Here is a 15,995-nt window from a genome sequence, read left to right on the forward strand (position 1 = left end):
CTTAAGACTGAATATGAACCTGAAATGGTCATATAAACACACAAAAATGGAGGTAAGATATTCTCCCAAATCCTAAAGGTTCAGAAAACATTACTAAAGATGGCAGATTTTTTTAATCTCTTTTTCAGAAACCTAATTGCTAGGGAATTCGTTTATAAAGCCACCACTTTTAGAAACTTGGGATAGCACCTCTCAAAAAGCAGACAAGGAAAGAAAAGCAAAATAGAAAAGATTCATGTGCCCAGTCTGAATTTTAGCCTGAGAGCCCATTCAAAAAGTTATTTCACCTGCAGACACAAATAGAAAGTATTGTTTAGAAGAGAGAATGGAAATGAGTGAAGCGATATAAAAATTGTCAGAAACATTCAGCAATTAGTCTGAAATTTGCTTTTTAACCTCAGGGCTGTAACTCTTTGATCTATTATTAATTATCACTAACCACAATCAGCAGCGTACCCATGCATCTTAGGAGAGCGTACAAATTCCTATTTTACATATTATCCACAAATACTTGATTCTGTTTCTGCTCAGATGTTCCAACCAAAGTTTACTTTTTTTCTTTTTAAAGAAATGCCTTCATATATTAACCCTAAGTTACCCCACCTCCAAGCATGAAATTTAAGCTATCAATTTATTCACAAAGTAAATGCGCAGCTTACAGATTGCAGGTTTATAGAAATCTAATTTAGCAAACAACTAACAACACATTCTAATGTAATTGTGGGAGCTTAATTCACAGTTTAAGATAAAGAAACAAAGTTCAACTTCAAGTTATTTTCTTTTGACCTACCACCAATGTGGGAACTTCTGCTGTAATACAGCTCAGTAAAGAAACAGTATCTTGCAAAAATATTTGTTCACATACTGAAGAGATACAACCAGTGTTACTTATCCTTTTAAGAATCCAGAATCCATCAACAGCATGGGTTTGGTTTTCAGCAGCTTTTTGTTTGTTTGTTTCAGGGGGAGTTCTGGGGGTTAGAGGGTGGGTTTTGTGTTCTAAATCCTTCGGCATCGATTTCAGTACAGCAGAGAAAGACAACCACCCGCATCACATCCTTTCAGAAAACACACTGTTAAGCTCTGGTAAACCGTACTAATAAACCTCAGTTGCAAAAAAAAAAAAAAAAAAAAATACAACCAAAAAACAAACAAGGTCAAAGCTTCCCATTTAAAGAGACAGTTTATTTGAAAACTTTGTCCTGAAAGTAAATCAACTCCCAAGGTTTTGTAAAACTCCGGGGTTCCTGAACAGAACGACCCGTATTACTAAGGACGCGCATGCGCCCCGCTTCCACGTGTGAGCGGGGAGTGCCTCCTCCCGCACACGCGCGCCGCCCAGCACTGAGCTGAGACCTGCTGCTGCTGCTCTTGCCAGCGGCGGTGGTACTGGAGCAGGCTACGCTGGGAACTGCTGGCATGGATAAACAGGGCCCTCCTGACCTATGATCCCTTCCCTTGTAGCGTAAATCAAAAAAGTATGCCATCCTCCAAGGTCAGCCTGTCTCCTCCAGCAGCAAAGCCAACACGGCTCCAGCAGGAGAGGGCTTTCGTGAGGACCCAACGGACGGTGACCTTCCGCTGCAGTTTGCGCTAGTAGGGCAGCAAGCAGTCAAATCATGCCATGGTCTACTTAGGGTGCATTCAAACGTGCCCAATAATGCTGCCAGGACTTGGACAATTGCACACAATGGAAAGACTCCTCGTTTTTTCTCCACGGTTCTCTCTCACTTGGAGGAGACTGCAGCTGAAGTAAAGTAATTCATATGCTGAGCACCAAGCACTGTGTAGCAACCAGCTGCATGCGAAAACTGATTGAACTACTAAACTTAGACGTATTTAATACCTGTTTTTCACACACTCTTTTTAGTTTCCTCGTCGGACCATTTTTATCACTCTTATACAGCCATATTGTAAGTCACATTTGCCAGAGAACAAGTTGTCGTTCTATATTCGTCCTAAACTGTGGTACTTTCTGACCTCTGAGAGCTTAAATCTGAAATCACAGCACTCCACTGCTCTCCAAGAAGTTTTGGTTGAAATCAGTCCATTATTAATTCCAGCCCCTACAACTCTGTTCGAAGACTCAGTACATACAGATAAAAACCAGAAACTGCCTTTTAAAAACATACACTGAAAATACAAGTGCTGAGATTATGGCTTGACAGTGTATTATCTTTTAGCAGAAACGTGCACTTAGGATATTTCATAGGTTCCTTTCCCTTTCCGTCCCTTCAGTTTGTTCTCGAGTCTGTGTCACACCATGCTGCTCACCAAGTTGCACTGACCTGTTGGTTTTTAGAGCTTCAGAGTGAACTGGATTAGGAACCCAACCTGGCTCTCACATACAACGTGCCCAAACAAAAGGCAAAACCAGAGTCAGACCAGACACGGCATGGCCCAACAGTACATTCTGCCACTGCAAACAATACATTGCTCGGCTACAAATGACACTCAACAGCAACCGCTACTCAAGCCTGGGTTCAGCAAAGCACGAATACGTATCTAGAAATCTGATTCAGCTCGGCAGAGCACTTCACAGCAGGTTTAAGTTCCATTAATGTTAAGTGTTGGTTGAGTAAGGACAGGTTATTGAATCACAACTTAGCAATTTACTCCCTCTGCAGACAAGTACTCCACGAGTATTAGTACCGCTGCAGCAATCCCTATGCATGCTTACCTGCATAATTGCAATGCATATTCCATAAAATAGGATGGGAACATTTTTTATACAGTACATATTTCAGACATCAGTGTCTTCCAGTCCTCATGAAAATGGACTGATCCTTACTGTCGGAATATGGATAATCAAAATTTCTTCTGCTTGCTAAAATCTGTGCACAAAGGTGATCCCACCTTCCCCTTTTTCAGAAAACTATCAAAGGAAGATACCGCAGTGAGATTCTGTATTACCAAAAGTGATACAAAAGCCAGGAAACAATTATTAACTATTATCAGAATAAACTATGGCAAACTGATTTCCAACACCCAAGTACTGCAAAGTTCAGCAGTATCAACCCGCAATAGAAATGTTTCAGTAATACACAACATTACTTACCCCTGCACACAAAGAAACAAACAACCCCTAGATATTGGCATACGGATTGACAACGGGGGTCTTGCTTCCCCAGACTTGGAAGATCCATCCACTTATGGAACACAATTTTCCAGCAATGTGGACTTCTCCCTGCCACAGCACAGGAGTCAATTGATGTATATAATTTTAAGGGAAAATAAGGCATCATTAGCAGTCATATTTTCAAAAGACACTTTATACAGATTTGAACTCCTCAATAAAAAGAGCAAAACAAAAAAAGAGCACCCTCAACAAAGTAACAACAAAACAAGCTGTAGAAAGTACAAGGCTGTAAATACATGCTGGTAGGCTAAGGAGAACCTTTAGACCTCCTGGCCTGACATATTAATACAGACTCCTAACTTCTTTAGTGAGAAATAAAGACATACATATGTAGAGGTCCCCGTTGTATCAAGATCATACCCAGAGCTGTTAAAAATTACACAAAATTATATAAGAACCTACAAAAACAAGTATAACTTTTCAATTGAAAAAAGTACAGACTTAACGCTACAGTTTACAATATGAAAGAACCATTGGCTAAAAAAGTTTGCACATTAAATGTGTGGGAAGCTAAAGGGGAAAACAGTCTTGCCAAGCATGGAGAATATTTTAACAGCATGGTCTTTTTCCCATAAAGTCCATCAGCAAACAAACAGAGGTCAAGGCCATTCATAAATTCTAAAAATAATATTTACCAGACCTTTATCTCTCTGGCAGGTATAATTCTGATAAGTGACTATTCTAGATAATATTTAACATAAAAGTTTATTTACAAAAATACTTGCAATAGCCTGAAATCAGATTTTAACCAGAATCACCCACTCAAGTCAGTGAAGGTTACACGTTAATGAAGATCATGTTGTTGGGTTGGTTTTTTGTTTTGGGTTGGGTTGGGTGGGGTAGGGTGGGGTTTTTTGGGGGCTGCTACAAGTAGAGTCTATGAAAAAGATGCTGATCCATGTGAACGGCTCAGGAACAAAGAGGTATAAGAAGTCCCTAAAATATTGTCAATGTTTAATCAAAGATTTGACCATAAACCCTAAGAAGTCAATGACAGTCTTTCAACTCCCTTTAACAGACATAAATTAGAGTCTAAAATATGATGAAACACTGTTCTGAAATCTCCTTCTCTGAATGACAACAATTGAAACATAATTATTGATAAACGTATGCAATTTATGTTAAAATAATAAACTTTTGTACTAATAATACATCAAACTTGGCAAATTCATCCTACACTGGATTACACCAGTGGAACTGACAGGAAGAAACTACAGTTGGAGCATCAGCCTTTTGTTTCCACCACAACTGCTGAGAAAAGCAAGTATGTATGTGTACATACATGAGTTAATATGGAAATTAGAGGGAAAAGGCACATTTGCAAAAGAAGCTTTAGGTAAGAGCTAATACAGCAGAAAGGTCATCTTCCTCAATTTTTTACTGTTGTTTCAAGCAACCATGACATTTTCCTAGGCCATTTTGAAAATTGCATAATTGGCACAATCATGAGGCTGGTACCCTGATTCAGACGAGCAATCACCTTAAAGTAAAATTTTATCTGGATTCTTACTGTAGGTTTTCATCAATGACATCACACAATCACACATACCTTCTTTTTCAAGCCCACTTTGCTATTATTTAGTTTAGAAACCATTATTTCTTAGAGATGTAATTCATGGAGGGGGATCTATATACACAGACAGGTATGATTCACCCTCTATTAAAAATTAAACATGTAAAAAACTTTCAAAAACAAAGGCATGTTCTGCATGCGTATTAGCAGAGGAAAAACATTTAAAAGGGAATAAGGAAACTTGGTTTCACTTAAAAGGCTCTCGCTCCCCAAACACCACAAGTTGCAATGTTAGAAAGTTACCACCAACTAACTTAAAAAGAACCATAACTGTAGACATCTAATAAAAGCAACTGAAGGAGAAAAAGAGAAATGTTCTAGTTGACAGTGGGTACTTGGCACAGTCAATAAGGTAGCAAGGCATTTTAAATGCCTAAACTATGTTTACTAGACACTATCAGCAAGTATAACTGACTCAAGAAAGGTGATATTCTAGTAAGAAAAAAAAAGTTAAATTTTTTACAGTAATATTCTAAAGATGCATTCTCAATGTGAAAAGTCTTTTTCAGTCCTGGTCACCCACTCCTTTTCACCATGTAAGCTGCAAGTCAGAAGCAGTCTAAAAATGTCGAGGTGCAGAAAATAATGCTGCCAAGACAAGACACATTCAATGCTGGTCATCTATTGGCTTTAGAGAACCAGGTCGCCTATTTTTTCCCTTCACCTTAGTCTTTCCTCATGACAGTTTATATTGCAGGACAAGCATACCTGAAAAAAGATGAAGACTTAGAATACCAGAAATGTTAAAATATTGCAGACTTTAAAGGGTTAATCACATGCTGTAGCAGTTTACAAAACATATGATGCCTGATATGGTTGACACATCAGGAAACAAAACCTGACTGGAAGTAACAAAGGATCTGGTTTGGATGTGGAGTGCAGAGGTGCAATGCTGCTGCTCTGACAACATGAAGAGGCTTTGCAATCCCCGTACCATGCTGACATGGGACAGCTGAAACCCACCTTGGGATGTTGGGTCTGACATGGTTTTAAACTACGCATGTTTTATTACAACACTTTGGAGCATGAACAAACTTGCGTGTGATTTCCTCTGTTTTAGCTGGAACGCGGCACAGAAATGAAGAGAAAAGTAAAGATCAATTCGAGGTTCATTAGCATGAGTGAGCTTTTACATGTGTGACTCCCTATGTTGAGTCTTTATGACTTGTCTCGTCAGCAGGCAAATATCTGAGCAGGCACCTACACAATCAAATCTGTACTGCTAAATGACCTCTACATGAATTTACCTTGAAACTTCTAAGGGCTTTGCACAGGTCCCCAGCTGCACCTGTTAGCATAAAGCCATTGCCAAGCAGATTAAGAGCAACATTTAGAATCATAGAATGGTTTGGGTTGGAAGGGACCTTAAAGATCATCTAGTTCCAACCCCTCTGCCACAGGCAGGGACACCTTCCACTAGACCAGGTTGCTCAAAGCCCCATCCAGGCTGGCCTTGAACACTTCCAGGGATGGGGCAGCCACAACCTCTCTGGGCAACCTGTTCCAGTGCCTCACCACCCTCACAGTGAAGAACTTCTTCCTAATATCTAATCTAAATCTACCCTCTTTCAGTTTAAAGCCGTTATCCCTTGTTCTATCACTACATGCCCTTGTAAGAAGTCCCTCCCCATCTTTTCTGTAGGTCCCCTTCAGGTACTGGAAGGCTGCTATAAGGTCTCTCCAGAGCCTTCTCTTCTCCAGGCTGAACAACCCCAACCCTCTCAGCCTTGTCTTCATAGGAGAGGTGCTCCAGCCCTCTGATCGTCTTCGTGGCACTCCTCCGGACTCGCTCCAACAGGTCTATGTCCTTCTTATGTTGGGAGTCCCAGAGCTGAATGCAGTACTCCAGTATTTAACTGTTTAGTTAAATAATGAGGCTGAGTTAAGAGATTTGAAATGATGACATATGTCCTAATCTGAACTACGGATCGGGATGCCTGAAGTGCCACAACCCTGCACATCTCCATCACCCGAACGGAATTCCACACGTGCAGTAATAGCTCTGAGCGCCAAAAATTTCAGGATTTCAGCCCTGCAAAGTAACAGCTACACTCACCTGCATATCTTACCAAGCTATCAGCTTAGTGAACAAAGACAGAAAAGTGTATCAAGCCTGTGTCATCATAAAGCCTGATGACACAGATTATCCATTTACTGGTCTAGAGGTAAATAGATGAGAAGAGTTACCGTGGACTAATGTCAGATCAGAAGACTCCTTCAAAAGCCTTAGGAGAAACTGTCATTCAAAATGCAACTATTGATGACAACCATGCTTCTACCAGCATTTCCCTGTTTATTGTGTCTGTCCCTGCAATGGATGACAACCTTGACTCAGTGCAAGCAGCGCTTACTCACACAATAGCTCTCACAGCTGGCAGGAGCTACTTGCCCAAGTAACAGTGCTCAACCACAAAGGCAGTAAAATATTGGGTCTTCATTTTCAGGCATCCCATCAGTCTTCTGGTGAACTTTTCTCACCATATAAATAATGCAATTTATGAAAATTTCATCAGGTAAAATAACTAGAAAACAGGAACTTCATCTTCCTTGATCCAAGAAAGCACATTTAAACCAAGCCTGGATAATAACAAATATCCAGCTACATGCAGAGTTCAGCATGAAGGTGGGATACAGACCTTTCAAGTTGAGAAAGATATATTAAAAAGTGCATTCTTTAGAGACCATATTTGAAATGGCCAAAGAAAAAGTGAAGTATGGCTTGCAAAATGATAAGGAGATTGTAGAGGTATTGGACAGATCTGAGAATAAAATGGAAATATTTGAAGTCCTTTTTGTCCTCCCAGGTAGCTAGGCTGTTTTCCCTCCTCAAAAGCACCATTATTTTAGGTATTATGTTTATCACCGCAACACTATTTTTTCAGAAGTATTTAGCATCGTACGAATATGGAAAAGACTACGCATCCTCTTCACCCCACTCCAAGAATAAGACAGATGTTTCATTCACTGAGGGCAGTTGCACATCTCATGATGAGAAAAAAAAGACTTGAGAAGGTAAATGCAAATTCTCCTACTGGCTATTTCGTTGAGCTTTAGCACAAACCTTTGGTGAGCCTCTTTGACACACAAGGAGGCTATGTAACTATTCTAACCCAGTCATGCTGTCAGATGCACTTAATAACTTGTACTACTGACTATGAAACTAGATAGTTTATGGAAGTAAGCATCCTTTATGAGATACATGAACACCTGTTTTTGCTGAAGAAGTACATGCTTCCACGAATCAGCCAAGAAACACAAATTCAAACGACACTTGCATATTTCCCTTCCACCAAAAGTGAGGAGATCAGTTTATCCATTTATCCCTTTCAAATGCGTCAAGTTTTAACAGCCCTCCTCCTTCTGGAGGCATTTTTCTATATATACAAACCAAATGTTCCTACAGTTAAAATACAGAAATAATATGTTGTCACAGGCTTGTAAGGTTTAGTTTTTAAACTTAACCAGTTCAAGTCCGGTGCAAACTTATAACGATGCATCTTTACAAAAACGGATTCCCGACACTATTGTTTTCTTATCCTCATCTCAGTATTTCATCTGAGGTACAACACATTCAAGCACCAGCTAAGAAAGAATAACCATTATGGGACACTCGAGAGCAATTTTACTAAGCTCTCATTATGGGAAAAACAACATTTAGAGCAGTAAGAGCTCATAAACATACTAAAGCTACACTTTCAAATCAAATAACAGTAGAATATAATATGTTCTTTTTAAATATTAAAGTCAGCACTTTGTTTTTATTAAAGGCAGAGTAAAATACAGCAGGAAAGCAGCAAATCTAATGATAAGAATTGAAATGCAAACAAAGAATTACACACCAGCTTGAGAAATACCGCCCTGGTCCCCATTTTAATTCACGCCTTGTTTGTTTAATGGAGGGGAAGAAGAACAAAAAGGAGGAAAAAAAAAAAGAAAAAAAAGAAGTAATTTGCCTGCTCACCTGGACACGTTTTCTGGAATGTACTCTAGAACTGGATACCCATCACTTCTTCTGGATGCCAACTCCGAATGCGACTTCCAGGTCTCCACTAGCGTGCTGACAGAAGGGAACGAGCTCAAGTGCTGAAACGCCTGCTCTCGAGCAACCGGCCGCGACAAAGATATCGTGCCTTGGGCACCGATCCTGTAGTGAAATGACTGTCCACCTGAATTTACACCCACAATGGCAGAGGATGGTATACTGTTTTCTTGGTAATAGCTGCCATCGTCAGGCTCCTGCTTAATTCCCACACGTAGGCCTGGATTTGGAAAACCGCTACCTTCACAACTTCCATCAAATGAAGAAACAGGTGGTCCTAAAATCCCAGAAAGAGAGTAATAGTCTTTGTCATCCATAAAAGAAAAATAGGAGCCATCTGTAAATGGGAAAGGATTTACTGTTTGATTCCCTTTAAAAGAGGCACCAGAACAAGGATGCTTGGCCGACTCTTGCTTCACTGGTACTGAAAAGGGGGAATCAGAGTTTATTTTGCTGCTGTTGCCAACGCACGCGCTGCCAAACGAACCATCTGGCTCGGGTTTTATGAACTGAACAAGGTTCATCTGACTGTTGCTGGAGATAGCATTCTCCATTTCCTCCATCTTAGGAAACGTCAGTTCTTGAGCACCCTTGTCTTTTGTTTCTGGACTGGGAACTGTATCTTGGCTTCTGCTAGGTCCCGCCGGCGTGCCGGAAGCTGGGAATCCTAGGGAGTTGTTTGCAGGGCTACAGATGGACGATCCCACAGTGCTAACCGCTGGACTAGAACGAGTGGACCTATTATTGGCATTGGAAGGGCTGGCAATGGAGCTCCTTGAGTTCAGGTTCGCAGGACTGGACACAGAAGATCGCATAGTGATATTATTGGGACTCGAGACGGGAGATTTCACGCTGCAATGACTGGGAGGACTAGAAATCGGTGATTTCATGCTACTTATAGGGCTAGAAAGCGGAGACCCGACATTGCTAACGTGCGCGGGACTATGCAACATAGACCCCCGGTTTTCAACGTTCGGCGAGCGTGACAAAGGGGTTCCCTGGCTGATGGGGCTGTGCACGGCAAAGTTCCCAAAGTTAGCAGTAGTTGAGGACACAGAGTTAACTCCCGCAGGACTACACACCGAGGAAGCCATGTTCTGAGGGCTGCAGCCCGAAGGGCTTTTCTCTTGACACATGATAGGGCTTTTGACAATAGCGTGCATGGCACCACCGTTCACAGCGCTCCCAGAGTCCGATATCAAAGACCTCAAGGGCCTGCTGGCGCCGTGGAGGGGAGAAGAGCAATGGCCGTTCTCCTTGTAGAGCTTCACCAGCTGCTCCACGTTCTGGTAGATCTTCCCCGGGCTCCCCTGGTTCTGCTGATCATAGGGGTAATCGGCATCTCGTATTGAATCCATATATAAACCCATGGATTCGGCCACCGTGGCCGACAGCTCCTTTGACTCCGTTTCGGTTTTGATGTCAGAGGGCAAAAGACCAGGCTGACTGCTGTCTTGCTGCAGGCAGGAGAGTAGCTCAGGTTTTTCTTTGTTGCTTCCTTGAGCGCTGCTGTTTGCAAAAGTGCCGGCAGCACAGCTTACGTTTACAATCTCCATATAGTTACTGTCATCAGTCTGCTCTCCAGCACCTATAGAAGAATACTCCACAGACTGAGAAACTTGACCCCACCGTCTCTCCATATCTAAGCCTTCTGGGTAGCTGTGGTATCCTTTTGTCTCCATAACTAGCAAAGACATATATAAAAAAATAAAATTAATAAATTACAGGACAGTGTGACTTCCTAAGGAAATTTCCTAATTTCCTAAGGAAACAAGGCGTATCCGCTCACTCTGTCTATCCTCCTCTCTGCCTGCCTGTCAGTCCCGTTTCCCTGCCCCATCCATCATCTCTCAACCATTTGTCCAATTTCAATCAAACCGAGGGAAAAGCTCTCATGGATATAACAGCCCTAGCGGTTCCGAGAGAAAACCGCTCAGCAGTTAGAAAAGACCCAAATTACTGCTCCCCGCCCTGCCCCAAAAGGAACGGCTCGGCAACGTCAGCACAACAACCGCCCACCCTCGCCGGCCGCAGCCCCGTGGCCGGTGCCAGCAGCACCGTGGGCTGCCCCACACCCAGGGACCTGGGAGGAAAAAAAGGAAGAGGGTAGCAAGGAAGGAGGGGAACCAGAGAGGTCCTGAAAGGAGGACACGGTGGTGGTAGGCAGGACGTAAACCCCGAGGACATTGCTCATCACAGCTCTGCTCCTCCCAAGACCTCCCCCTGCCATGCTACAGGGACAGCAAAGCAAGGGAGGCTGGCGTGCTAAGAGCGTTTCTCTTCATCACCCAACTGTATACAGTCACCTGAGGAGACATGAAGGATGGGCTGAGCGGGGAGAGGAGTGGTGCAAAAGTTGAATGGGAAATGTTTCTGCCACAGAGGAAGGGGATCAGATTAGGTGGGGATGCGTGGCTACTAAATGGATCTGTAATTCTGCAAACCTCCATGGCAGCCAGCAACAGGAATACGTAAAGAAAAGTAAACCTTGTTCTAAAATAGACCCTAAAAAACCCCTCCCATCCCACATGCCGCTCTCTCCAGGCAGAGAGCAAAACGCATGACCTAGCCTCCATTATTCTGAAAATCACATATAAGTAACAACAATTTTTTTTTTTTTTTCTTAAGGAAATGGCTCACAGTATCATTAGAACTGTAGAAACTCAAGTGCCAATAGTTGCAACATCAATATTATGCAAATATTTTTTTCCTTTTAGAATGTATTAGTTTTCCAATACTTAGTGTTTAATTCCTTTACTTAACACTACTTAAAAACGCTATTTTAAGCAAAATTATAAAAACAAATCAAAAAAACTTAAAATGAATGACTCAAATACTTCTTTGCCTTACTTAGAATTATGGCCCTATGCCTGCATTCCCCTCAAGCACAAATTTTATTAGAACATCATTCTGTGTATCAGATCACATTCCTATAGCCTAAAATTTTCAGACAGAAGTGCCTACTTTCACATAAAGTCACTCCCAGATAATCACCTACCCCTGATTTAAGTGCTGAGCAAGCCTAATTCCTAGAGAAATCAATTGCAGCTGTGAGTGACCAGAATTTCTGAAAACCAGGGAACTTAGTTAAGGCTTAAAATTAGGATGTAAGTGAATTTTAACCCTCAGAACCACCAGCAGAACCACCGAGTACCAGGAAATCTCAGTTATAGGCCTAACATTATACTGGTGCACAAGCTTTGTAGCAACCTCTCCCACAGCAGTAAATTTCAAACTTCATACATAATCAATAGGCAAGCATTGCTTTAAAACTTCAGCAAATAAAAATCTGGGTCACACAAAGGAAAAAAAAAAATAATGAAAATGCCCTGGTCCTGCACTTCCAGAGAGAGGGGCACTGTCTGGTAAATATATCTGAGAGGATCAAAAAACTGCAGAGAGATTATTTGTGGCCTGACACAAGTTCGGTTTAAAATGACAGACATAAATTAGTTAAGAATGCAGCAGCAAAGAGATTTCTTGGGAGTCTTGGTTTCTGTCACCTCCGAGAGCCTCAGTGGATAGTAGAACCAAATAATCATCTCACGGGTTGCTGATAGCATAAGGGTTTGATTTGGTTCTTCTAAGCAGAACTTATTACAACTTGCCTAGCATGTTTATCCACGGTATCCACACTTCACCTACTGCACAGACATGCCTTTTTACTAACTTTCACTAAGTGAATTTGACTGTGGGCTAAAACATCGACGGACACCAACAGAAGCCGAGTCGTGTTACGTATCGGAACCGAGCCCATCTACATCTGATATTTTGCAGAAGGAACCTTATGTTATCATGAGCACAGCAGTTTCTCCTGACCCCCCCCAAGAAGTATTCGGACACTGCGAGTTATGTATTTCACCCCCAAACATATCAACAAAAACAGCCCTCTGCAGTACGAACCTCCGATCAATCAGGCGTGAAACCAGTTTCGCAGCAACAGTCAAATAAAAAATCAAATGGTACCTGGTATCCCTGCAACCAAAAGGTCACCTCGTTACGGGAAAATCTGAAGTAAATCCAGTTTCATAGAAACTAAACCGATGACGGCTCAAGCAACCACCCACTTCTCATTTCTCGGTGTTTGTAAACGAATTTTTCTGTAAGTTTCACTGCCCGAGAACCGCTTCGCTGACATTAAACTGCCCAGGGGAGCAGAGTTTCACCGTCAGAGATGGGCTGGGGTTTTCCCCCCTTTCTCCAGGGCAGCGGAGCAGGGTGAGCAGCACAGGCAGGTCGGCGGGCAGCACGGGCGGGCAGGTCGGCTGCCGGCGCTGCCCCCGGCACCGTTGCCCCCGGCACCGCCAGCCGCGGACGCCGAGCGGAGCCGGACGCGGGCCCCCGCGGCGGGGGGGGAGGTCTGGCCCCTCCGTCCTCGCGCACACACACGCGTGTTAATAACCGCGCAGGCAGCGCGCACGCTTACTTCCCTGTCTGACCTACGCTATATCCAGCATCACCGCAGCTCCCGGGCAGAAGGCACCGCTGTGCGCCCCTAACCGCCGCCGCCCCCCGCCCCCCCCCCCGCAGATACAATCCGGATTGTCACGCGTGGGGGAACCCAGCAGTGCCCGGGAGCGAGCAAGCTCCTTCTCTCGCAGGCGTCCGCCAGGGGTGGGCCCGGGGCGCGGGGGTGATCCTGAGAGCCCGAACCCGCTTTCGGCCGAGCCCGCTCCCTCCCGCTGCCCGGACCCCCAAGCGATGCAGAAAAGGGCCTTTTTCCGCGCAAACGCCACTCCCCGCCCCCCACGGCGGAGAGAGTCTGGATTATCACCGTGACACCCCACCCACGGAGGGCACGGGGAAGAAGGGGGGAACGCGCCCCCGGTGCTGAGCCCCGAAGTGCCCCCCCCCCCGCCACACCCCGCCAGCCCCACCTCCCGGTGCGGGTCGGGGAGAGGAGCGGCTCCCCCCGCGTCGGCCCCGGCCCCGCGGTACCTGTTGCGGCGGGGCGCGTCCCCGAGCCCCCGCCGGCGCGGCGGGCAGCGCGGAGCGGAGCGGAGGGCGGCGCGGAGCGGCGGGGCGGGCGGCGCTCACCCCCCCTCCCCTGCCTGCCCGCCCGCCCGCCCGCCCGCCCGAGGCGCGCTGCGCCGCGCCGCCCGGTGACACGGAGCGGCAGCCGGGAGGGGACGGCAAAAGGTGCCAAGTCCTTTAAAAACATGTCACATGCCCATATAAAGTTCAAGTTTACGTCCCGCCCGCCGCCCGCCCTCATTGGCGGGCGGTACGCGGAGCGCCGCGCGGCTGGGGCCAGGCCGCCGCCCCATTGGCTGGGGCGCGCCGTCAGTCACCCGCCGGGCGACATGACTGATACAAAGTTGCTGCGACACAGGCTGGAAAACGCATCTCCTTAAAGCCGCAGGGGCCGCCGCGGCCGCGCAGCCCCGCGCAGCCCCCGGGCGCCAGCCCCGCCGCGGAGCTGGGGGCCCCCGCCTGCCGCCCCGCCCGGAGGCGCCCCCGGGGAAGGGTCGCGGGGCATCGGGCCGGGGCCCCCCGCGGGCAGGTGAGGTGCGCGGGGCGCGGCCGCCCCCGCCCGGTGCCCGCGCCGCGCCGGCGGCAGGGCCGGGCATCGCCTCTCCGCCGGCCCGGGATTTCCGCCTTTCAGCGGCGCATGAATATGCACGGTACCGATACAGCGGTGATTTAACCGAAAGATAATAATAAAAAAAAAAAAAGAGCGGAGCGGCGGAGCGCGGGAGGGTTCAAGGACTCGTCCTCCGCTCTCCGCCCGGCTGGCTCCGCTCCGCGGCAGCCGCGCATCCCGCCGGGCGCCCCCGCCCGCTGCCTCCCCCCATTCAGGGACAGCGAGAGGGGCCGCCGGGACGGCTCCCGGCTCCGGGGTGCTGCCCACCCCCCTGGCGTGTCCCCCCCCGGTGCCCACGTCCCGGCTGCAGGAATACCCTTTTCCCAGGGAAGCAAAAAAAAAAAAAAAAGACGCCGAGGAAACTTTCAGGCGATGCGCTTCCAACTCGCTCCGTAAATAACGCCCCCAGCCCCCGGCGAGCGGCCGGCAGCCGCTGACGCACGCTCCCAAACGGCCCCGGCCCCGGTCCCGAGCCGCCCCCCAGGTGCGCCCGCGGCCCGGCCCCGGCCCGGCGGGGACAGCTCCGCGGCCCCGCAGGGTGACAGAGGTGCGGGGGGGGGGGTGAGGGGGGGGGGGTCCGTCGGGGAGCGGCAGCGCCGTGCATCGCGCTGGGGCACCGCGCACCTTCGCCCGAAATCGCCCCCTGCGCGCCCGCACGCACGCAACCGCACAGATCCGCGTACGCTCCGGGGAGCGGGGTTTGTATTCGGCAGTCGCGGCGAAAGCCCAAACGTCCCCAGGATTTCGGGTGTCACGTGCCCCTCTCATTTTCATAGTCTGCCAAATATCGACCCGCACTCGCGGCCCCGCCGGGCACGGGCCGAGGCGGCGGCGGCTCCCAGCGCCGGCGGCGCGACCCGCGGAGCAGCCGCCGCCGCCGCCGCGCTTCCCCGCGGCGCTGGCGCGGGCGCTGCCGAGCAATGGACGTGTCCTTCCCGCGAAGTTTTCACTGATGGGGACGGGACTGGCCGTGACCTGGATACGCCGGCTGGTGTGGCGGACACCCACCCGGCCCCTGCCGCCCGCCCCTCGCCCCCCACCACTCCCCCCCCCCGCGCCGCTCCGCGCTCCGCGCAAGGGTCCGCGCTGCACTCACCTCCCCTACGACATGGTGGCGCGGCGGGAGGAGGCACGGCCCCCGGCTACTGCCAGCAAACCATCTGAAAGCCCGCACCGCCACCAAAAAAAAAAAAAAAAAAAAAAAAAAAAGTACGCGGAGGAAACGCCGGGAGCGGGGCCGGGCAGCGGGCAGGGCGCTGCTGGCGGGGTCGGCGGGAGGGGGCTGCGGCGGCGGCGGCAGGCGGCGGCGGGGTGCCCGCGGCTCGGCGCGGCGCGGCGCGGCTGGGCGGACAGCTCCCACCATGGACGCCTAGGTGGGTGGGTGTTCCCGCGGGTCACACCCTCGCCCGCCGGCGGAGGGGAGCAGGGGGTGGATCCAGCACCGGCGGGAGGGGGGGCGGGGGGATTTGGGGGGGGGGGGGAGAGAAGGAGGGGCGGGGGAGGGAGGGAGAGAGACACCCTCCAAAAAAAAAAAAAAAGCCCAAACCCGAAAAAAAAAACTTATGTCATTCCAGGTAAAACTCCCATCTGCGCCACCAAGGAAGAGGAGGGAGGAGAGTGGCGAGGGTGTAAACTTTTTCCTACCCCCCCAACCCCCTCC

General features: G+C 47.8%; 1 protein-coding gene across 3 annotated transcripts in view; it reads right to left on the reverse strand.

Moving 5' to 3' along the window:
• The window catches only part of NR3C2 (nuclear receptor subfamily 3 group C member 2), a 218,266-nt gene extending 202,726 nt beyond the window's left edge, over window positions 1-15,540 (reverse strand). Inside the window, exons 1-2 of one of the 3 annotated variants that reach the window (XM_052772105.1) lie at window positions 15,432-15,540; window positions 8,674-10,435 (exon numbers count right to left, since the gene is read on the reverse strand). In XM_052772105.1, coding sequence (XP_052628065.1) covers window positions 8,674-10,433 — 1,760 coding nt within the window. In that variant the 5' untranslated portion in view covers window positions 10,434-10,435; window positions 15,432-15,540. Of the gene's footprint in view, window positions 1-8,673; window positions 10,729-13,689; window positions 13,789-15,431 lie in introns of those variants that run through there. The other 2 variants (XM_052772113.1, XM_052772096.1) reach the window with 2 other exon arrangements.
• Between the last annotated feature and the right edge of the window lie 455 nt (window positions 15,541-15,995).

Source organism: Harpia harpyja, chromosome 2, assembly GCF_026419915.1.
Source record: "Harpia harpyja isolate bHarHar1 chromosome 2, bHarHar1 primary haplotype, whole genome shotgun sequence".
Lineage (NCBI taxonomy): Eukaryota > Metazoa > Chordata > Aves > Accipitriformes > Accipitridae > Harpia > Harpia harpyja.